Source organism: Condylostylus longicornis, unplaced genomic scaffold, assembly GCF_029603195.1.
Source record: "Condylostylus longicornis isolate FDR11 unplaced genomic scaffold, ASM2960319v2 ptg000044l, whole genome shotgun sequence".
Lineage (NCBI taxonomy): Eukaryota > Metazoa > Arthropoda > Insecta > Diptera > Dolichopodidae > Condylostylus > Condylostylus longicornis.
In genome coordinates, this window is record NW_026578013.1 from 9,065,756 (window position 1) to 9,091,743 (window position 25,988).

Consider the following 25,988-nt stretch of genomic DNA (forward strand, 5'->3'; position numbering starts at 1 on the left):
AAGCAATTAAATTTCCAATCTGGCATATATTGGAATTTATTCTGACATTCATTTAAAATATGACAAAAAGATCTGTTGAATGTCATATGACTGCTGTCACTTTATTCCTCAAGCTTTCCCTTATTTAAAAAACGAGTGACAGAGAATAAAATGTTTAGTTACACAAAATGTGTGGGTTGCTATTTTTAAAATTTATAATTTTTCAAGCAAATTAAATTAATTAAAATAAAAAAAACAATTAATTACATTCTAAAATTTTTTGTATTGTGGGATAAATTTAATCATAATATCCAGCGGCTTCTTAAAGTATTGTTGTTTTTTTTGTCTGCTAGAAACAGACGACTCTATGTCACAAATACTTGATAATTGGAACGAGTTTTGAATTAAAATATTTTCTAATTGAATTAAAATAGGTTTCTGTAATTTACTATATTATCGCTGAAACGGGCAAATTGTTATCAAGCGAACAGGCTAGCAACCGGACAGAAAATTAAATTTCAACATAACTTCGAATGGATTGAATGCATTTTATGAAAATGAAAAATTTTATTCCGATCTACAATAGAAAGAAAAATTCGTTACTATATAGAGCTTATCTACAAACTTATAGTCGAAGTGGTACAGATGTGTCCAAATTTGACTATGCTTCTCAGGTAATTGAATATGTAAAAAAATAATAATAATTCTAGAAGTATTGCAATTAGCGCATAACTAGTCACAACAGATACATGCGAATATGTGCACATTTACATGACTAAAACAAAATTTTCGAGTCCTGAAGAGTTACACTTACGCGTTCTCGCCTGTCGTCATACTATTATGTAATTGTCCTTATATACTTATGTAATATTGGTAGATACGAGTATTACTTATTATCAAATAAAATTTGGATCACCTACAATATTTTACTTACGTAATTTGTTTATAAAATTTGTGTTTTTTGTTGTTTTTTTTTTGCACATAAAAAATTTTTTTATTATTGTAATTTTGTTTTTATTGTTTTAAACATTTTAAAGGATCTTTTTATTATCGAAATACATTAATAAAAACACACAATAAAAAAAATGACCACCAATATTTTTGCATTCATATTTTGAGTATGTATACACAATATGTATGTATATAATGCATAAATACCGTTATGTATTGTATTCATACATTTAATTAGTATTTATGTAGGAAACATAAACGAATGGGTTCACATTTTTCAATGGAAAAAAAAGAACAAAAAGAAAAAATAAATAGCATTATGTGCATGTAAAAACAAATAAACTTGTACCTAAATACATACAAATATACTATATACATAAAACAGCTGTATGGAAGGACATTATTATGTGCTACAAACTTACATTCATGGTAACTATGAAAAATCAAGTAATTTTTTTATGTATGTATCAAATCTATGTGTTTTATTTTTTTGTTTTGTTCAGAATTTTGTGAATGATAAAAATTTATCGATAACATCCGAAATTTTATTATATTTAAAGTAGAATAGGAGTCGATATCTTGTGTGTGCGGCAAAATGTAGGTTGAAAAAAAGAAAAAAAATTACAAAAAAAAAATGGGAAAACAAAATTTTCGTATAGAAAGAAGAAAACAACGAACGAACGAAAAAACGTAATTTTAAACAAAGCCTTGCGGTAGCGTACCAACAATATCCTTTTTCCATATATCAATACCCATGTAAGCGTGTATGTATATATAAATTTTGTTTTCTAAATATATTTATATTGGACACATTATTCATGTACCCCAATATGTATATATGCTGTTATATAACGATAGTAGGCTACTGTCATTAAGAAGGAAATATTAAATGCATTCACTTGTAATGAAAATGTTTTAAAGCCAACGCCCTAACATTTTATATTTTCTGTTATGTTTTCCTCTTTTTGTACATACATGTACGAATTTTTGTGTGCTTTTTTTCTGTTGTTTTGTTTTTCTTATGTTTTGTCCATTTCAAGTTGTTTTCAGGTTGCAGTAAACCGTATAGTCACATTTGTTGTTTGATTTAACATTTTTATTTTATAAGTACACAGTACACAATATCATACGCAATACAAATTCATTTATGCAAATATATTATTTTTATATTATATTAATTTGCATATACATATTTTAATATAATACATAAACATACATACAATAATATGTAAAATATGCCTGTATATAATATATACACTAATTTTATGCATTCACTTACATTTTTAAATTCGTTTATGATACAAGCCAATGATGCTAATGATAATTATTGCAATAATAGCGTGACACTAAAATTATATACATATACATATATGTAACTAAAAGGATATTTATAATTTTATTAGTTCACAATGATAATAACTTTGATATAGAATGAAATTTTTATATATTTAAGAATTTAATTCGAATAATTCGTTTCTTGTAAAAAAATTTTAGTTTCTTCGGTAATATTTATGGTTTTAACAAAATAATCATTCAAAATTGATTTAGTTTAAAATTTAGGAAATTAAAATCTGATTTAATTGTGAAATTTAGTTTTAGAATAAATTTTGTTGAAATAATAACCATAGACCAATTACGATATCCATTTAATATCATTAAACTGTGTCTTGTGTTGTATTTTTTAAGAATTGGAAAGAAATTGGAGAAAAGAAATGATCATGATAATTGAATCAATCCGTTTACAAGGTTATTTAAAATAAAAATATATATAGGAATTTGTATTTTATGATAAGCAAACTTAATTATTCAATACGTTCTTGCTTTTATTGAAATTCGATTGTAGTTTCAAAAGAAATTTTTCAAATTTTGAGAAGCGTTGGTGATGTTTGGAAGGTGTTAAATTTTGTACATCTATAATTTTCCTCAAGCATCTATAATTTAGGTATATGCGATTCGTAATTACATAATAATTGCAATTATATGGTTTCTAATAAAATATGTTTAGGCTCCTTTAATAAGATTTTGTATTGAAAGTTATGTTTTTTTTTGATAGAAAAATATTTTTTAGTTTCACGCGTAATTCTGATATTCGATTTTAATAAAAACATTTTTACGTGCAAATAATATATTTCTCTTTTTATACATATTGTGCCTCTTAATGTTATAAAAGAGGTCGCTCTCTCGTATAACTGAAGAAGGTATCTCAGTCAATGCTTTTACATTTGAAGAAACACACAATTATACTTTGTAATATAAAGGAAGAAATCAAACCACTATATTTTTGACTTCACAAAATACACAGGTTAGCAATCAGATTTTAATTTGATGTACGTCAATTTATCTGAGAGTCATTGAGAAAAAAAAAGCTAAAGATTTCTCACACATGCATGTTTTTCCTGCCCATTTTTTCTTTAAAATGATATACACACTGTAAAAGATTAAAATGGGTTGACTGGAATGTTTTCCTCTTATACAAATGTATAAAATGTTCTTAAGAATTATAAGAAAATGTTAAGAATGGTTATGCTTCATATATTCGTGAGAAGGTCAAGCATTTAACATTTTATTTAGTGTCTAGCTCAAAAATCAATCTCATGGAATCATCTACTTCGGAAAAGTTTAGGACTTATCTTTTGAGTTTTTCACATTTATTTACTATTACTTATCTTTTAAGTTTTTAATACTTTTTAAATTTATTTGTGTCCTCACACTGATCTACTTTGTCCTTATTGATTTTTATTGAATTAAAAATTTTAAAATTTTCATTTATGCGCTATTTTAGACTATAAGAGAACAAATTTTATATGAAATATCAAAAAGGATAATTATTATTTCCGTTATATGCAAAATTTTTACAAAAACCAAAAACTAAAAAGAAACAAATTAAATGAAATTTAAAATAATTTGTACACATTCATAGCCTATTACGTTGTTTCCTTTTTTAAAATTACCTACATACTGCCATATAAAATATATTTTATAATATTATACATATGTGTGTGGTGTGTAGGTAAACGGATATTTAGATGCAAGTTTTTACAAAAGTTATGGGAAAATTTTTGTTACAATGTTAATTGCTTTCAGGTGGATAACAAAAATAAAAACATAGAGAGAAAAAATAACAAAAAATTGGTACATATTTTGCCAAAGCAAAAAAATATTATTTCAATAATTTTTCCTGAAAATTTAAATATGCATAATATATTTAAAATATATGTGCAAATTTTGTATATACCTTTAGGTAGTATTCATACATTTTATCAAAATACATTGGACGCTGAAAAAGTTTTGAACAATAAAATCTTCATTTTTTCCTAGATCTCAATAGATTTTATTGATTTTCCCACAGCCTTAATTACTAAACAGATTAATTACTAAAATCGCAGGTAAAATGATATAAAAAACTGATGCTAGTGTGTTCTAAAAGAAATATTAGTACTAGTAGTGACGTAGTAGTTACAATAACAATGGTATAATAGTACAGTAAGAGTAGTAAACTCTAACAGTAACAAAACTTACAGAAGACAAACGACTCCTTTTTACTGATACCATTAACTTCATTTCACAAAACTCACCAGACAATAAATCTTTTATATGAACACTAGAGAGAAATCGAAGGCTCAGATTTTGCCTCTTTTTCCACCTATTAATATTTTCTCTAATTTCCGATCGCATTTTATAGAGAATAAGCTGAGTTATGTGATGGCACCAAATTTTGGATGTCGAGTTTTCAGTGGGAATGCACATCTCCGTAGTAGGGGAGAGTAAATAAACTTCTTTTACGCGCATATCTCAAGTTCGACTGAACCGATTTTGATGAAACTTTATGTGTAAGTTTGTTTTGGCTATCTCAATGATAAATTTTTGGCCTATATCAGACATCAGGAAGTAGATCTTTTTCCAGCTAGTTTTACATATTTGCGAATATAAAGAAAAATAATCAACCAATTTCCTTGAAATTTAATATATAAATTAATGGTGTTAAAGCAATGAATTTAAAATTTTTTTCGAAAAATTGGGGCTCGGACATCGAATTTTACATTTTTTATCATATCTAGGGAACGGATTGAAGGGATTTCCTTGAAATTTGATATGTGAGTTCTGATTGTGACTAAAACTAACTGGTGAACTTTTCAGGAAATGCACAAAGTGAAATTCTATTGAATACATCAGATTTTTTTTTCTAATCAGGCTGATTATCTATCAGTCGACCTACAAAATTATGCATTTTCTATGGTAATATATTAAAATATGTATGTATATGCATTTGTATATTAAGATTGTGTTTTTTGATTTACGCATGTAGGTCAATATTGTTTCCCATCAATTGGGTGTGTAAAATGTGTTTATTGATGAAATAATTTTTGTTGTGTTATTATTTCCTGTTATTAAAATTTTATTTTTCATTTCTGTTTTCTCTTTATTGCTGTCCTTTTTGATAAAATTTTATTTGAATAAATGCTCTTGTGTATATGTACTACATGCATGTTATATGCAAATATAAAATTGTATAAAATAAAAGAGAAAAAAAAAATATTTTTCTTCCTGATTCAACGTACTTCATTAATTTTTATCAATTTTATATTTACGCATATTTTATTTAAAATATAATATTCATTTTTACAATAATGCATAATATTATGTAGAGCATAATATAAAGGAGGATTTACAAGTCGATGCTCATCACATAAAATGGGTCAATCTCACATGTAGGTGTAAAATAAATAAGGAACCTTAATTTGTTATCAACAAAATTCTTTGAAATTGATTTAAATACTGAAAGTGGGTGGGTGATAATCTTACTAATGTATACATAAAATAAGTGCATATTAAAATTGAGTAAAAAACTGAAATTAAAATTAAGCCTACTGCTGGGAGTCGTGGAAAAACTACTCATTCTAAAATTAGTCATTTGACGTAGACATTTTCAAGGAACGAGATTCTTTACATTTTCACAATTTTCAAAATGCATCTAAGTTGCGGACTGAGTTGTGTAAATCAATTTTACATAAGGAAATTAAAATGTTTATTTTTTTTCCTTTTATTTGATTTTAAATATAAAACTTTTCAGTTCTCTACATATTTAATCAAATCCAAGCTTTTAATATATTGAATTCATTAAAATAGGTCAAATTAAAATATTGCTTCATAAATTAAAATAGCATCAATTTTTTTCACAAAATAATTGAGAGAACAATTAGTTTTAAAAATTGTGCTGGTTCGTGCTCCATTTTAAAATTTTATTCATTTTTAACTTGTTAATAATTTTCAATTTTGTATTAAAAAATTCTTTAATTTTTCTGAATTTTTCTGAACATTAATTTTACAATCTTTTATAAATGTACATATGTATAAATAAATATGTGTATGGCTACGTAAACACGAGATGAAATGTGAAAAATATTTTAATTTAGGAATGATTATTATTGGATTATAAGGTATAAAATTATTTTATTACAAATAAACTGTAATAGGAAATGTAAGAACATTTATGTATGTGTATAACAATTATTGCATATGTATTGGAAAAATATGAAACTCATTAGCGTAATTAATAATGATGTAAACATACAAAAACAAAAATAAATCAAGTTGGCTTAAACCAATGTTTTTAAAAGTAGCACTTTTCACTTGAACAGGTGAAAACACTGTTTTTTAAAAAATCTACTACATAATTTAAATTGCATACATATTTTCATTCATATTCCAAATAATTGAATAATTGCATACATTTAGGAAGAGCAAAAATAGTTAATAGAAGCATTAAAGTAACATTTGAATTAGACCATTTTGAAAGTTAAATATGAAAAAAGAAATTATATTTTTGATGGCATGACATTTACGGTTAACTTTTTGCTTTGAAATGAACTATTTTTCAGTTTCTAAAAGCTTCTAAAATTTCAGACTTTAGAAATTTACTGTCTAGAAGAAAAAAGATATCAAAAAATTGAAAAAAAAAAGGCTTTAGATAATGGTTAACCTTGTCATTTTAATGTTCAACAATGTGTTAGTAAAACAGGTATATCGCTTGTCTTATGAGTTTAAAGAAATTAAAAAATGTTTGTGGTTTCGTTGCAATAAATAGTTAAAAAATGGTATTTTAAGGATTTTGAGGGGTCATTACTTCCAGAAGTTGGTAGATAATAAAAAATTTTCCCCTAGAGAAGGTTTCTAGTAAAGGTCTACTTAACTCTAATTGAAGTTTTGTCTTGCAGCTTTTTAAACACACATACATTGGAATATCTAAAGAGCTTTTTTTTCTATTTTTTTTTTTATTTTTAAAGTGCTAAAAAGATATATTTATGTGTGTATGTAGAGTAAAGAATATTAAAATTAAATTAATAAATAAAAATAAAATAATATACATATGTATGTATATATGTACATATAATTATATATTTAATACAAAATGTAGATTATGTTAACCCAATTTTGTGGTCGAGTGAATTTTTTAAAATATTTACATCAACCACTTACATGGCATTATAAATATATAATGCTGTATCTATATACATAGAAATCAATTTATGTATAACTTCATGGCATATAATATGTTTAAACATATTATATACATGCATATATGCATATTACATTAAATACAATTTTAGCGTACATTAAAATATTTTATATGAAATGGCTGCTTCCAAAAATTAATGTAATATTGGTTATAAAACGTATTCATAAATGATAATTCACAAGGTATTCAATATTTTAAATATAAGCACAAAATAATATATGTATGTGTATAACACATTATGTACATATATATATGTTACGTACAAACTGTAATATATAAACAATTAATAAAATAACAATGCAATCAATCAAAATATTGACCATATGTCATACATAAAGGGCTATATTCAAAAATACATATATTTTTCTGTACCCACATACAATGTTGTAAAATTACATTTTTAAATTTCGTGAATTTATGTTAAAATTTTCTGTAGGGCTGCTTTGCTATAGAGTTACTGTGAAATATTTAAAGTTATTTAAATTATTTAATTATTATAAACAAGGTACAGCTAGATCGTCGTGCTCTACTGCAATCTCAGAAGGAATTTTTTTTTCATTTATTCTGGCGTACTTTGTGAAAGTTCGCGAACGCATTGTGATCCGTTTCTTGAAACCCCCTGTAATTATGGTAAAAATTTGTTCATGTATAACTTTTCCGGGGATACGAGGGCATTGAATTCCAATAAACTTCTTCATAAATTTACAAAAATCTATTAAATATCAATTACACAGAATCATAGTAGTGGAATGTCCACGGAATATATCCACTATATTAATATACGATTTTTTTTAAATAGCTTCTTCAGGATCTCAAATTTCCAAAAATTTCAATAAACAAAAGTTATCGGATTCGACGACACTATTTCACCAGTTCTTCATTAACAACTTTTAATTTTACGTATCACATTTGATGATTTTCAAATTAAATTTAGTTACTACACGATTAAACAATTTTACGTTTTTATCGAAAAATTACAATGTAAAATATGATTTTTAAAAATTTTTGGTTATGTAGTTCACTTTTTTTTCACCCCGCGTATTTGAAATTTAAAAAATTTTAGTTTGTTGCGACTGCGTTTAGACTATGTTACTAGACCATGCTTTGACTATAGTTAGACTATGGTTTCGAGAATATCATATCCCACTGCAATAGCTTTACTTATATACAAAATTTTTAAATTTAAAATACACTAAATCCTCGAGATACCACATTTTTCGTGACTCGAATTGTCGTTTGAGGAAGAAAAAAAATGTATGAAAACAAAAAGGTGAATTAGACAAACTATTTTATAATAATAATTGACCTATTTTTAAAAGAAAACAAAAAAATATATTAACGAAACCAAAAAAATTCAATTTTTGTAACAAAAATAAATAAAATTAAATCTGATTAAGTTGATATATATCACTTCAATTCGTATTCTTAACTACTGACTAGAATTTTTGAATAGAAAGAGTTCATTATTGAAGTGTTTGCTTTTGTATTGTCTTACAACTAAATTCGGTATAGATTTTTATTCAAAAAACAGTAAACAGTAATGCCGTATCAGGAATAATGTTGCAAGCTGAATAGAAATGGTCCAAATTTATATCATTTCGTTACTAGAAATGTTGTATTAGAAGATGTCGTATCTCGAGGACTTAGTGTATGTGACTGTTTCCAGTTAAATGAAGTATTTTTTTTTTAAGTCAAATTTTTGTTTATCTTATAATCAAATCCTAAAATTTTCAGGCTCTCTTGTACTTATATATAACAAAAAAGTTTATGTTCCTGCTAATTTACAATATTTTTTTTTAAATTTTAAATACTTTGTAATTATATGACATATTAATCTTGAATCTAAATTAGGCTAAAGCACTTCTAAACGTCATGTTTAAAACAAAAAATACCCAATGCAGCAAATCAATTTTTTTTTTCATATATACACATATACTTGCACATATTCAAATTTTCTATTGAAAGTTGGAATAAAAATGGTAACCAAAACCATAAAATATAAAAATATTAAAATTTATGTCGCAATAAAATTAAATTCAACATCATTATTTGATAAAAATCATCAGGCTCATATTTATAATGTATACTTGAAAAATATTTTTATTGAAGTGGTTTCGTGTATATCATAATTAAAAACCAACAAAAATATTATATTGAAAAAGAAAAAAGAATTAAATTATGTTTAACAATAATGACAAACAAACAAACAAACAAAAATAGAATAGAAAAGAAAATTGAAATCTCATCACCTCAAATCCTGATTTTGAAAACCTACATTCTAATTTAAATTATAATTATAAAAGCATTTATTATGCTACACAGAGAAAAAAGAAAAAACAAAACAAATAAAACAAATTTCAGGAAATATAACAGGAAGATTTAAATTTCATTTTCTTACATAATGGTAAATTATACAAAAAAAACAACAATAGAAACCTTTCAAAAAATTAATTTGTGGGCAAAATGAGAAATTGAATAAAAAAAATCTCGTCATTCTAACACACATTTATTATCATTTTATATTATGGTAAAATATACCCAAGTATGCACCATTAACAGGATTTTTTAAATAAAAATTTTTTTACTAAAATTATAATTTAATATTCAACCATCCATCCATGTACAAATAAAGCAATGATTAAATGCCATATAATATATAACAAATAAACATATTATATAGAAAATTCTATAATCTGGAAGAAAAATCTATGATATTTTTTAAAAACTTAAATTTTTTTTTTCTCATTTTGTTATACTTGTATATACAAACACACATGTTATATACAATCTTATAATTTTTTTTTAGAACATCAAAATATTTTATAATAAATGGTATATGTGCAGTATAAAATAAATATGCACACAATTTCTACATAATGACATTAATACATAATACATTGTTTGTACGAGTAGGTACATACGTATATATGAAAATGTGAATGTATAGTAATATAACAGAGCCGCTTTATAAGGATATCATATTAATAGGAATATTGTAGATTTTCAATTATAAATATAATATACCTATCTCTTTCAAGTACAATAATGTGGCACAAATATTTGTTTAGTTCCTATACTACATACGAGTATATATATAAGTTTGCAAATTATAAAAGAATAAAGAGAAGGAAAATGAAATAAAAAACAAAAAAGAAATTGTAAAATAATAATTCATATTTATATTTGCATACAATGTTCACATTGACATATCCTTTTTAAAATTTTACAGTGAAATTTAATTGATATTTTACCTGAGTATCACGCGCGAGCATATAGTATACGCGCGGTAAGGTTCTTGATAACCAATTAGCCTGCGATCAATTTTTCATTCAATTAGATCTACGAGTATTTATAGATGGCAAATGTAATACATAAACCTAATATTACCTACCCTTGTTAGCAGTTTCTTCTTGACATTATTATAAAAAACTAAAGTGTGATCAATATAAAAAGCATTCCTTCAAATACAATTAAAAATTTTTAGTAAAAATTAATGCAAATTTGATTAATAAATCAAGATCCCATATATTATGGTTCTACTGTATCATTTATTTATCAAAAGGAAGTACTTACTACTCATACATTATAATACGTTTTTCAAATTCATACGTACGTATGTGCTTAAAAAAATTGTAAATTATTCCTGTTCAGGATATCATTTTTTCTTTTTATTTTATGGTTCTTCTTGTCGAACTGGTAAAATGTTAGTTCGTCTCTATTCTCCTTGAATTTTTTAAAATTATTTTTTTTCATATTTTGTTTTTTTATTTTTAATTTTTTTTTTCATTCTTTAAAATCGTAATTTACCCCTATCATATATACTATTCACCCCATATATCAATTTTTATTATTGTGTGTGTATCTGTATGTTCCAACATATGGACTTATATTTTACGTATATATGAGTATAATATTATAAGCATTTTATACATATATACATATTTTGATGAAATTGTGGCTTAACAGATTTTTAAGTGGTTTCTCTTATATTATGTTTTACCTCTTGAAATTTACAATTCTCATAATGATGTGAATGATACTATACTATAGTAGTAGTATTTAGTATTTTAGAGAGAGAGAGAGAAAAAAAACAGAAATTATTAATGTTGAAATAGATTTTCATTTTGAGATTTTACTCAGAGGAAACCACAAAATAGAAAAGCAAAAAATAATATGTATATAGTACTCGTATGTTCTAATTTTATTTTTTTCTTCTTATACATAGTTTGAGTAGAACAATATTATGATTAAACGGACTATACAAGAAATTGACAGAGGAAACCAATTTAAAATTTTATTTGGATTAAACAGAGAAACAAATAAACTGTAGATGCTAAATCAAAATTACAACGTAAAATTTTTCTGAAATTCAAATTTCAAAATTGGCTGAAAAATCGCAAAAATAAACAGATTATTTACATTCCAATCTTAACTTGATCAGAAGAAGAGGTTTTATAAATTAGTTCATTGCCCTATCAAATTTAAAATTTAAAAAACCATGTGATTGTCTTTGAATCTCAAGGAAATACATATACAGATATGTGCAATCGTGTGAATTAAGTGCATTAAGTATAATAAGAATCTAAATATGTCGACATAGAGAAATATAAATCGATGGACGCATTAGCGAATGGACAAATAAGTAAATTTTTTTTTTGAATCGGATTCCTTTATTCATATTTCAGAGTTGTATCACATATTGTTCGTGGTGAATTAAAGAATAGAATGGAAAACCTGCGATTAAGGTACTGAATAGGTCTCGTATAAAAGCCAATAGAACTTCTTGAAGATTACCATTGGAAGCGGATAAAGATTAAAGGAAAATGAAAGAATCGGATTCCCACGGATGTCTTCTAAAAATACTGCAAAATTAAAGATTCCCAAATAGCTGGGCGTAGAAACTTAAAAGCATATGTCGATTTTAATGCGAGGTATAGGAGATCTCATTATCCCTTCTAGAAAATACTAAGACTTTTAGTATTTTCCTTTTCAAAAGAAAAGGAAAATGATAAGGAGTTTCACACTATTGGTTGCACAATGACATTCTTCTAAAACCTAACCTCAAGATCGACTTTATTAATACAGTGAAATTTTTAGGGTGAATCCATATGCATAATAGATTCATATATAAGGATCATATTAAGATATGTGATATTGATTTATTATACAAATTATTGATTGTATTCTGCAGCAATTTATCGAAGAGACGATAAGTTATAATGAATAACATACATTCTCTACATTACAAGTGCTTCTGTTTCATTGTAGCATTATTCCGCCTATTCTATTGTTAGTTAGTTGCGATAGTTTTATTAAAGTAAAGATTATAGATGATGCAACCGCAATGGGAAGCCGAATTCACTGATATTAAGAGTTATGATTAATGTTAACCATATATGGAATAATTTTGCATAATAGGTAACCGACAGGAAGGAACTATAAATTTAGTAGTATCTTGTAACTCCACTGTACTCATGTTCAAACTTTATGTTTTTACTCCTTCAAAAAATTAGTTTTTTTGCATTCCTTGTTTTTTTTTTTAATTTCTGACTTTTCTTAAGTGTCATCTTTAGAATTGAAAAAAAGGGGAAAAACTTATTTCGTTCTAATTTTTATTTTTTATTACACGGTTAACGATATGTTCTCAGCTCCCATAATATAGCAATCTTGTTTATACGGTTGTGCCATCATTAAAATATTTCTTTGGGGCAAGTATTATGGTAGCTAACGTGTAATACACTTTATATATCAATCTTTTTCGTATATTGTGCATACTCACAAGCACATGTGCACATATATATGTGCATACCAATATGTAGGACGTTATATCAAATATTATTTTTGTTTGTGGTCCTTGCGAAAATCTTATGTAGTCATTTTTGAAATGTTTTTCTCTTTTTGTTTTAGATTTTTTTTTGTTTATTCTTATTTTTGCTTGTTTTCTTTTTAATTTTTTTTTCTTTTTTTTTTTTGTAAAATCTATTATCGTTAGCACCAAAATCTCATTCCATTTGTGGCATATTTATCTTCAAATGATGATAATGACGATACAGTCCCATAGAGAAGAGACTAAAACACATCACCTTTTTGCTTTTTTGAAAGCCCACATTGCTTTCAAAATATATAGACATACAGGACTTTATGTTTGTTCATTTGTAAACACATTGATATACATATGTACATAAATATATTTATATATACATACATGCAATACACCATGCACATATTTGTAAGCACACATATTCGTATGTATGCACGTAAAAATATACGCTCCCATTAAATGCTTAAGGCTGTACATTTATTCTACGTGTACGTAGCGTGTTGCTGAAGCCGCCTCCTGTTTCCTATGATAATACTACTTGAAAAACAATAAACTGAAAAATTAAAACAAAAACAAAATAAAGAGAAAAATTCTTATCTTTTGGAACTCTTAGTTTCATTTTCTTTATGTTTTTTTTTTTCAAAAAAAAAATAATTTTTGTCAGGTTTCCATAGTCATGTTTTATGGGAATTTTCTGCAAAAACACAAAAAAAAAGGAATCTTCGTAGACCTACATTATATTGTAGAAGAGTGACAGATAAGTTCGAAGGTGATGTGTGTTTACGTTTTTGTTTTTACTTCATTATATGAAAATGCTTATGTGTATATGTAAAAATCCAGTTGTAAGAGAACTACCGTAAATAATAACGATGTGTTACGACTTATTCATAAGTGATTTAGTTGTTTTTTTTTCTTTTTGTTTATTAAAATGTAAATGAAAATTTTGAAAAAAAGAAAAAAAATTCATTTATAATATTTTTCATCAGAAATCATAAAATAAGAATGAGAATATTTAAGACCGAGAATATTAATATTAAAGTTCTGTAAATAGATTCCGATCGAAATCAGAAGCGCTTTTTGTATTTTCGGAACTGGTCATGACATTATTACAAACTTAAGAGTGTTCACCTAAGCGCAAACTGATTTTCAATTTATTTTGTTCGGCAATTAATGTAATATGAAGATCCAACTCTGCATGGGTCAAGTTCAGAATTCCATTTTATCTTACGAAAATACGTTCAGCAATGGAATCTTTTAACCAAGTGAGAGTTATAAGTTTTCTAAAGCAATATTCGAATATTAATACGGATATATAAATATTTAGGTAAAAAAATAGTGATAAGGAATAATATTTGTTTCTTCCCTATAATAATTCTCGTACATTAGAGAAAACTCTCTCCGATTTGGTATAAAAGTACGATTATGTAATATCAATCATTTTGTGATTAAAAATCATTGTAAACCAACTGAAAGCAAACATACAATTTAAACATTAAAATTAATTCGGACATTATTTTATTAAAAGTTTGATACATTTTGGCTGCAGGCTTATAAGTCGATAAACTTGAAAGTTTTTTTTTTTGTAATATAACCTGAAGTTATGTCAAATATTCTGGATAATATAGCAATAAAACTGTCATGTTTATTACATAAAATTCATGTTGCACTAGTGAACGAATAGAATAACGAAATATATTTAGGAAAATTCTTTTTAAAGTATTTATTAAATTGAAATTTTAACGAACAACTCTCGTACATTTTATTTATCAATATTAATTTTTATACATCAAAAGGCAGTGTTCCTTTGCTTTCGGTTTTTTTTTTCATATATAATTTTTCTTGTCATTTGCACTACAAAGAGCACAACTTTAAAAATAAAAAATTTAAAAGTGTATAGAGATCCTTCCTCTCATAAATCACAATTCGATTCGATTTGGATTATTTTTTTTAAGTTTGTATATGTGTACCTTTTTTCATGCAATTATTTGATGTATGCGTGTATGTATGAAAAACTTGCTATGATAAGCAAAACAGAAAAAAATTAATAAACATAAAAGTAGGAATAAAAGCAGGAAAAAAAAACTCTTAAAATCTTTGTAAAAATTACAAATCATTAAAAAACAGAAAACAAACCAGATACCCTGCAGCAGCAACAGTATCGTATATTCATTGTAGAAAAAACATATGTAAGATATTTGAATCGAAATACACTCCAGTCTAACGAACCTCTAACAAATGAGACACAGTAAGAAAATTCCGAATTTCCTATGGATTTTTTCTTTTTTCTTTTATTTTCTATTTAAAAAATGTCGTCTCACTTTTTGTCAATGTAAATTTTTTTTACATTTAAAGGTTTGCTAACCATATACACACACATTTTAATATGTAAATTTACGTACAAGAGTACAAGAGTAAAATAACAGCAGAAAGAAAAAACTACAAAAATTGGAAAAGGCAATATGGCATATGCACATCATGTCATACAAAATGCACCACAATTCTATCGTGGATTTAAATGAAAAAAAAAAATTAAAACAATCATAAAATAAAAAAAAAAAATTATAAAAAATAAAATTATTAAAAAAATTGTTTTCTCCATGTGATTCTTTTTTTACAATTTTATTTTCATCCAAAAGGATAACAACAAAAGCGAAATTATTTACACATGACGGAACCAAGCACTTGACAGCAAATATTAAAAAGCAAACATACACATCAGTGAAAACGAAACGGTAAAAAAAAATGAAACGGCCATAAAACAAAAGAAAATTTAAAAAAAAAAAAACTGAAAACAACTTAAATGAGACTAAAAGGGATTCTTTGCAAAAAGGAAGGAACCAAAATGCAAAATGAAAAAAAAAAAATTTAAGAATCGCAATATTTTCTCCTTCTCTTATAAATCTCTAAAAACTCAATATTTCTTCATTTTCATCTCATTCTCATTAACGATTACCACCAACCAACCCACCCTCTATATCACCGTTTTTTTTTTTTCCGTATCTTTCTCTTCCTTACTCTCTCTTTCTCTTTCTCATTTTTGATTATTTCAGAACAGATTTAGTTTTTTTTTTTCATATAATTAAGGTACATATGTATGTATATTTATTCATATATGTAGGTACATACTTTTTAAATTTTCTATTATTTTTTGTTGTTTTTGCTTTAGGGTCTGTGACTCCTGTTGTTTATAGTTCTCATATGACTTTCGTCATTATTATATTTATACACAATATAAAACATGTGATATTTTATTAGAAACCCCTTACCAAAAAGCAGCAGTATCATGACATAAAGAATAGAATATTGCATATGATTAGAATATTATTCATGAGCTCATTTACAAGATGTTCCATATAACAACGAGGTATTTGAATTTAGATCGATTACCGGAAAAAATTTGCCGGGTAAATTTTTCCATATTCGAACAACACATTGTTCTGAACCTAAACGAGTCACATATTAATGAATTTTTGAATTTTTTTTTGACGCCCTTTACCTAGTATTCCGTGAAGTCAAGAATATTAGCAAGAATTAAAAACACGCCTTTATTAACTATTTTTTATTACTTTTTATGTATCCCGGTCAATTTCTTCAAATATCTTGACAATTTTATATAGAAATAATTAAAAGTACATAACCACAGAATTTGATAAAAACAAATTTACTGAACAGTTGGGTTCTATATAAAAGATGTTCCTCATTAACTTAAATAATTATCTACAGAAATGTTGTAAATTTTACCCACTAGTTATTTGGCCTACTAGTTATTTCAAGAGTTATTAGTATTTTTTCTCATTTTTCCAGGGCAATTATTTTAATTGACTCTTCAATATTGAGTAGATTATAAGTTATAGAATTACTAATGTCGAGAAAATTAAAATAATGTTTCTTATTATAAATTAGAATATTTCTAATCGGAACAGTTAAAACTCTGCCAAAGGAATAGGACAAGACAAAATTATTTTAAGAAATATAAAAGCCTATTCACTCTTATTACATTTTCCAATTATTTACAATTTTTGCAAGCTGCATTAATGAAACAACCTGTACGCAATCATAGCAAGTGTATATGTAAGTATATCTAATTACTAACATAACCATATATACATACAAAATGAGTACGAAGAACATTAAAATTATGCACTGATGCATTTTTCATTTGTTCACTCATCATCATACTCATTCTAATACATTTAATATGAACAATACGTCATATCGTATATAGAAATTCTAAAAAAATATAAATCGTGTTTCCTCTTCCTTAAAAAGAAATTACATTGGAAAATGTTTTATGCAAGGAATCCTTGCAGCGCTTATATAATACTCCCTTCAGCTGTACTATAATGAGATGTGATGACATTAAAAATAATTTTTTCAAGTTCTAACATAAAGCTACCTTTAATAATAATAAAAACAAGAAATCATTTAAATTTACTCAAAATTGGAGTTGTAAAAAAATTTTTTTTTTTTCATATTTATTTCATATTTTTCTAAAAAATATTTATTCACTTGATTTTAAAAAATTGTTTTATAATTCAAGAGTCAAATATAAATATTTAATGATGTCAATTCAGGTATATTCAAAAGGACATCCTGAATACACCATGTTATCATTTTTTAATAGTGCCAGACATTAAACACATACTTGCACTATTAAAATATGTGCTGTTGATTCCAGACTTGGCTTTCTTATACTTGTATAAGAACAACAAACTTTTATAGTAAAAACAAACACTAAGCGAACTGTAAACGGAAATAAATTTTGCCTTACTTGAATAAGAAACATATTTTTTTTTTCAAATTTGTCACCAAGTACTTTAGTTTTTATATGTACCAAATTAAAATGTAATATTTCAAAAGATGATCAACTTGAAATATTTATGGTTCAGTAAAAGTAAAAATAAAACTCTTTAAATTTTCATATTTAAGTATTGAAATGTATGTGAAGCTTCTGTTGCCTTCTATGTAATACATACTAAAATTTATGGTAAAAAATTGTGAAAGAAAATTTACAAGGAAGGCACAATATTTTACGGTTTAAATACTTTAAGTTCTCATAGAGATGCATAAATAAAATTTTTCCTCATATTTTAGGCTAGGATATAGATTTTGTGAAGTTATGTCTTTTAAAATAAAGACGGGCAGAGTAAAAAGCTTTGCTCTATAGGAAATGCGATAAATTTTTGACAATGCGAGTCATACGACCCCGTCTTGGCAAAATTGGGATATTAATAACTTTTGTATGTTGATTGACGACAATATAAGATGCACGACACGTCCCTGTAAATGTTTGAAAGGTAGATCTGAAAAAATATTCCAAAAAATTTTAAATCAAGCAGTACAATGGAAAATCGACGAGCTTACTATGTTAAGGATGATTAATTTTAACTACTACTGTGGACCGAGGATGCAACCTTTATATTTTATTACTTTTGTTTATAATAAGGACCCATGTATCGTAAGTCTCGTATAAATTTCCATTTTCTAGTTTAAAGTGTTGATAGCACTAAAATTCTAAATGTTAGAAATATTTTGTTATAATTTTTGTTCTAATAATAAACTAATTTACATACCAAATTCCAGCTTTCAGAAACTTTATAGAGTACATTTTATTAATTTAGATTACCATCAATGTGTCAATGCTCAAATCTGGATTATTTAGATGTCAATAATAATCAAAATTGTAAGAGCTACACAATTGAAAATTTATATACGTGTATATAATGAGTCCGCTTATAATACCAAATCTTAAGTTATGAGGGCTTAAAAAACGACGAAACTCTTCGAGAAAATGTATTCATTTGGCTGGACTTGCCTTGGCGATTTTAGATTTTATAAATTTACTTTTATTGCCTAGCGCGTTTTAATTTTTTTTTAGATATTTTGTGATAATAATTATATGCTTAATTTTAATTGTATAGTATTAATCTTATTATAGTTTGCGTTTTACCTTAATGATTATTATCAGACCATATTAATTAACTCAGATCAATGTTCAACTAATTTAATTTTTTTGAATGAATCGCAGCGAACATTAAATATCACTATATCTATTGCAAAATATTTAATATTAGGGTATTAAATCACGAAATAAACTGATTTGTCAAAATCTCTTATCATAACATTATCTTGTATAACAACTTGTAGGTGTATAAGTATGTATACGTTTTATTTATATCATATACAGACTATTGTGTATTATAAATATTAATAACTTTCTTATATACAAAAGAGGTTAACAAGTTTTAGAATTTATAATATTATTTCTTACTTGATGTTAATGTCTTCTTGTATGCTTATTTGCATATCAAATTATACGTAATGTAAGTATTCATCTATGTATGTCTGAATACAACTATACTAGATGGGTAGATGCTTATACAATATATTCCAAAGCATATATAAAAAATTTGTAATTAAAATGAAATGATAGTAACATAAATGAAGGTACTTACCTGTTTTTAATATTAAACACGCTTGAATATTATGTTGTGCATTTTTAGAAATTAAGATGAAGAAAAAAAATTATTACTTAAAATTTTTAAAGTTGGGTTAAGAATAATTATTCATAATTTGTGTTAATTTTAATTTCTTTGTATGAAAATTCAAATTTAAAAATTTTAATAAAATTTCAAGAGCTTTTCTGATATGCTCTAAAAATTTTCTTTCATAAAATTGTCAAAATCTTCAGGTTACAGAGAATATTCTAACCTGAACTAACTCTCACATTTTATTTGTATAATTATAAAAATGCGGTTTGTCATGTGTACATACGTGTATATTTCATTAATATAAAATTTATGTACTTGTGTCATAATATTATAAGTGATATACAAATATAAAACTAAGTTTGCAAATATTATATAAATTACTTCGTCTTTTTGGCGACACTGTTATACACCTATTATAAAGAAACTCTAAAGTTTGTCATAATAATATGCAAATTAGTCATTTAATATTTAATATGCAAGATGTTAAACTTCGTTTATTTAAAAAGTTAATAGCTTGTCTAATAGAGTGCATCACTCGAAATTAAAATATAAGAAAAAAGTAAAATTAATACTTAGATAAAATAAAAAAGTTTTTCTGTATTTAAATTTAAAATTAATTAAAAAAATAATACGCTTAATGAATGTGTTATAGTGAAATTATAAAACGTAAAAATAATTACAAATTTTATAAGATTAACTTCATAAAACACCTACATACGTGTATTTCAAGAATATGAATGTATTTATGTATAATAATATTATATGTATGTAGTTCAAGCAGTTCAACGTTTTTTTATCAGCTTTTAATTAAAAAATGTATGATAAAGTACATGTAAAGCAATTAGAAAAATCAATAAAATATAATTAGTAGCGATGTTTTAATAATTCGAATGAAATTATAGAAGAAGGGTTCATTATGTCATGAGTAACTTCACTCCAATAGCAAAATTAAAGTGAAGTGAATGTGGGCATTATTTGAATAAGAGAAAAAAATTTTAAATCAAATTATTCTTTAAATAATTAAATATTTTGTAATGAAGCAGATTTTTATAATAATCTTCTGTATTAAATACACAACAGTTCCAAGCTATAAAAGTGTTGCAATAAAATTTATTATTAGTAATCCGTAACTTCCGAAACGCATCATATACAGTTTTACAACAAGGAAGAGCTTTTGAAACCGCTGACAATAAAGGGGTAATGTTATTATGGTAAATAAATAATTATAATAGTCTTCTTATAACATCTCTAGAAAAGCATAGTCTCAATTTTTTCGCTCTGTTCTTACTTTACGTTTCGACTGAGTATACAACACATTTAGAATAGTGTGCAATGTCAAGAGCTTTTATTATACAAAATGTAATATGGTACATTGTAAATTTTACGTTTTTACTGCGTTTCAAAAAAATTTTTACTGCATAAAATCAAAAAAATGGTTTGTATTGTAGCACTTTTCCCTTCAACAAGTGAAAATACTGCTTTGGAAAACAATTTATGTATACCTAACCCACTATTAAAATTATTATTTTCATTGACGTACGAAATTATTTCTAGGATTGCATATATTTAGGATGGACAGTTTTTGCAGTTTTTGAAATAAAGCAAAAATTAATTTAAAGAGGGATTAACATAATGCTCGATTTTAAGAGTTATTTACGAGAGTTAAGAGAAATAATTATATTTTTTAAGGTTATGGAATTCACCGTTACATTTTTGCGTTTATAGAAATTAGAAAAAGCTTGCGGTTTCGGAAATATAAATCGTCAAAAGTTCAAATTTTACAAATTATAAGAGGCGATAACTTGAGAGAGGTTGGAGATGGAAAAAAATTTTCTGCTAACGAAATGAACTATTTGTTAGTGTCTACCAAAATTTCAGGCTCCCACAACCTGGGGTCTAGAAGAAAAACAACATCTAAAATTTAAAAAAAAACAGATTTTATGTAACAGTAAACCGTTTGACGGCCATTTTGTTTTTTTAAAGTTTAAGTAAAAGTTTGTTATGCCGTGATAGATGAAGCAACCCACTGCTTTTCTGCGTTTGTAAAATTTGAAAAATGCATACGGTTCTACTATAGTAAATAGTTGAACAATGGTATTTTTAAGGTTTTGGGTGGGTATAACTTTTAGGAAGGGGGGGGGGGGGGCGAGGTGTGTAAAAATTATTTTCTACGAAAATTAGTTTCTAGTAAAGATCTAAGTACATATAAAATTTAAGGTTTCTATCTTGAACTGTGCAGAGTTTTTGTAGGACGGACGGACATAGTGAAACTAATAAGCAGTTTTTTTCAAAAATTTTTTAGAAAAGTGCTAAAAGGGTATCATTTTACAAAATTTTTAGCGGAACTGATGAGGACATTGGATATCCTCTGGGTATAAATTTTGTGTTAAATTTCCATGCCATGTGTTTATACATACATATAAGCGTATTTTTCCAGCGGATTACCAGTGTATCAGAAAAGTATATAATATGTCTTTTTTTTATAGATTTGAGAAGAGGTGAATAAAGAATTCAAGAATTTTGTTATTATCAATTAATTTTTAACTTAATTCAACAAAAGCGTTTGTTTCTTCTTTTCCATTTTGTAACTTTAATAATTTAAAATCGCACATTTGAAGCGCATTCTTTATCGATTAAGGTTCAATTATTTTATAATAATTATTTGGAATAGTTCATAATTTAACAAGATTCTAAAATTACAATAAATAACAATAATTTTAATTTAAAAAAATTTTAATTACATCGTTTACACTATGGCATTTGACATGACTTCACAACGTGACACTATTGCTCACAAAATTTATTAAAAAATTTAAAATATTTTTTCCCTTTAATGCTAAAATAAGTTTTATTATCACATATATTTTTTTTTTCTAAATAAAGCTCACCTAAAAACTTCCTTGAAATTTTGTAAACCGAAAAAACTAATTAACAATTTTCCCCTTTGTATATACCTACTTTTTATCAACTTAAAGTAAAAGTTTTTAGGTATAGTTCCTTTTGTCTTTTTTGAAATAATATGAGAATCCTCCTATGACCACAGAGTTACCTACTTTCTGTGTTATTATTTTTCTTGTTCTGTTTAACGCGGTGGAATTCATTACAAAATGTTGGCATTTCCAGAATTTTTTTTTTATTTTTAGTAAAATAAATAAATACTATATAGAAAATTTAAAATAAATTTAAATAAGAATGGGTAGCCATTGGAAAAATAAACCAGTCGACAAATTTTTTTAATTATTTTGGAAAAAAAAACAATAGCATAGTTTCGTTACGTTTTCCCCGTGAATTTTATAATAGTTTTTTCTTATTTATTTTATATTGAAACAAAGAATGCTTAAATGACGATACAAATTTGTTGGTTTTATTTCTATAACGTATGATTTTCTTTCTGAAGAATATTAATATTATTTTGTGTTACGAAATTTCGCGCAGTGATTTTAACATCACTGCATAAAACCATAAAACGGCCGCTTCCTCGCTTAAAAATATTTTTGCTTTATCTATTAATACTTTGGTTGCCAAAATAATTAGGATCTTACGCCCTGAAAACATGCATTTGACGATACGTGAAACCGCTGAATTTATAAACTGTCAAAATTAGGCTCCCTCGAATTGGCAAAAGAAACCATATTCGGAGCAATAATCCCATATCTTATACAAACAAATTATTAATGAAAAATTTAGAGGTTGATACAAAACTTTAAAAAGCTTTTATTTGGAGTTTAGATTGAATACCTTATTGTTTCTGATAGTAAACTGATATTTTTTTTTTCTGTTTCAATTTTTCTGTAAAAAATTAACAGTTTCTTTCATCTTTTACGCTTCCCTCAAAGAATAAAGAAAAATGTTTACATAGGAATAACCAAAAACAAAATAAAACAAATAACTTTCATTTTGTTTTCCCCACAATTTTTAACCCATATAATCACAAGATGGAATTTTTATCGTAATTACGTTGTGGTCTTGAAATTTTCATTATTTTTATTATTTATTCTTCTTTATAATTTTCTTTCATATTCATTTTCATTTTTCATAGAATCCTTAATCCTACAAAAAAAATGAAAACATTTAAACGAAAAAATATTTTAATGAATAATAAATTGCTAATAAAAATGTGAAAGAGAAAAGAAAACAAAACGCAGCGTTAAGGTAAGATGTAAAATTTTCAAAAATAAGTTTTTTTAGGTAATGATAAGAGAAATGAAAAAGAAGTAGATACAAACTGTATGTGGTATTTTTGGTATAGGCTGGAAAGCAACATGACACCTTTGAACCTTTTCTCTTCCTTTTTTTTGCTATCACATTCAGGTGTATAAAATATAATTTTTTCTTATTTTTATTAAAATATATTTGCGCTCTTACTGTTATTTGGTTTTTCTTCTACATTTTTCTGTACTAATAATAACAATCACAATGATAGGAGTAGGTATACCTAAAGCTGTCATATTTTTCTTAAGTTAATGTCGTTAAGCAGTGCTTATATTTTAATGGTTGAATCTTTAACATTGTTTTTTCTGTTTCCAGTTTTATTTTTTTGTTGCTCATGTTGCTGTTATAATTATTATAGAAGTGTGCTGTTATATAAGGAAAATGGAAAAACAAAAAAATGCGTAATACAATAATTTGAGAAAATGAATTATTACTTCTTTTGATTAAAATTTCTTGAGAGAGAGAGAATCAAAGAGATACAACGGTAAAGAAGTAGAAAAAAATAAATGGAGGGAGAATTAAATGATATATAGGGTAATAATATGAAAACCAGAAAAAATTTTCCTGCTGATAGGTAAAATATCCTTTAAAAATACAAAACCAAAAATAATAAATTAAAAAATTATACAAAATGAATATGGAAAATTCACCAAAAAATAAGAAATGTAAAAGATATCAACACTATGAAAATATTCAATATATAATTGATTTGGCTAACTCTAGGATACCTCAAAAGGTACAAGGAAATATCATAAAACAAGCGATGTCTTAACGACAATACCAATTGTAGATAAACTTTCCTCTTTTTCCTTTGTTGATTGAAACCGGTCTCTAGGTTGTAACTAAGTTAATTCAGACTCATTTTCGATTTCTCTAAGAAGTATCACAGTTTATTATTTTTAAAAAAAAGTTTTGAAAAAATGTGCTTCTAAATTGCATAATTTCCGTTCGTCCTTCCGTCCGTAAACCGGTATGGAAAACTTCTATACCCTTTAAGATAGAAAGCTCAAATCTCATATGTGCATAGTTCTTTACTGAAAACTTATTTCAGTAGAACAAAATTTTTATCTACCGCCTCTCTCTAGATGGCCTCAAAGTACTAAAACCCCTCAAAGTACTAAAAATGCCATTTTTTGACTATTTATTAGTCACGAATCTACAAAAGTATGGGTAAATTCCATGCCATCAAAAATATGATGATGTAATTAATACTTCAATTCACCATTATGAAAACGTCTCTTTAAATTTTTTCTTTGTTTTATCCTAAATACATGCAATCTTTCAAAATCTTTTGGTATATGAATAAAAGCAACTTAAATAATGTTGTTGAGCAGATTATTTTTAATAGCAGTTTTTGATGGGGAAAGTGTTACTTTACAAACCAATGGTTCAACACAACTTTATTTTGATATTGAAACTTGAAAGGAATAACTTAGTTTCACAGATTTAAAATAAGCCTTAAGTAATAACACATTGGTGCTAAATAAAACTACATACCAGCCCTATGGCTAGGGTTTCTACTGATATCTTCCTTTTATACTATTGATATGGTGCTTTAAAAAGCTATAAAACAATATATATCATTGGTGAAGATCGAAAATTGGTAAAAATTTTGTTCCGGACTGTATGCGAAATCTCAAGAGTCTTCGAATTCCAAGGATTTTAATGAATTTTCACGAAATTTTTACTCATCCAAGTTTTTTAGATTACAACTTCCATTCTGAAAAAGATAGGAACTTTAATCAAGCAATAAAGTTTAAAATAGAAATGCTGCTTGTTTCTTTATTTTATGTGCCTTCGGAATACCAAGCATTCGAACTTTAAAGAAAATAAAATTTTTCCTTTGATTCTTTCAGTTTTTTCTAGCTAGATAATTTCGTAAGAAATTTTTTAAAACCTTGAAATTTTTTTTATATAATTTTGACCAGCTGTTTAAGCTTTATTTTAAGCCCTCAAACATTGAAAAATTTTTTATGTTACAGAAGATGTAACACAAAAACTATGTCAAGATTTTGAA

The 25,988-nt window shown here is 25.5% G+C and overlaps 1 protein-coding gene across 1 annotated transcript in view; it reads left to right on the top strand.

Annotated features, from left to right (window-relative positions):
* The window catches only part of LOC129610421 (uncharacterized), a 97,649-nt gene extending 84,141 nt beyond the window's left edge, over positions 1–13,508 (top strand). Inside the window, exon 3 of the mRNA XM_055522989.1 lies at positions 13,440–13,508. Coding sequence (XP_055378964.1) covers positions 13,440–13,508 — 69 coding nt within the window. The remainder of the gene's footprint in view (positions 1–13,439) is intronic.
* The last annotated feature ends 12,480 nt before the right edge of the window (positions 13,509–25,988 follow it).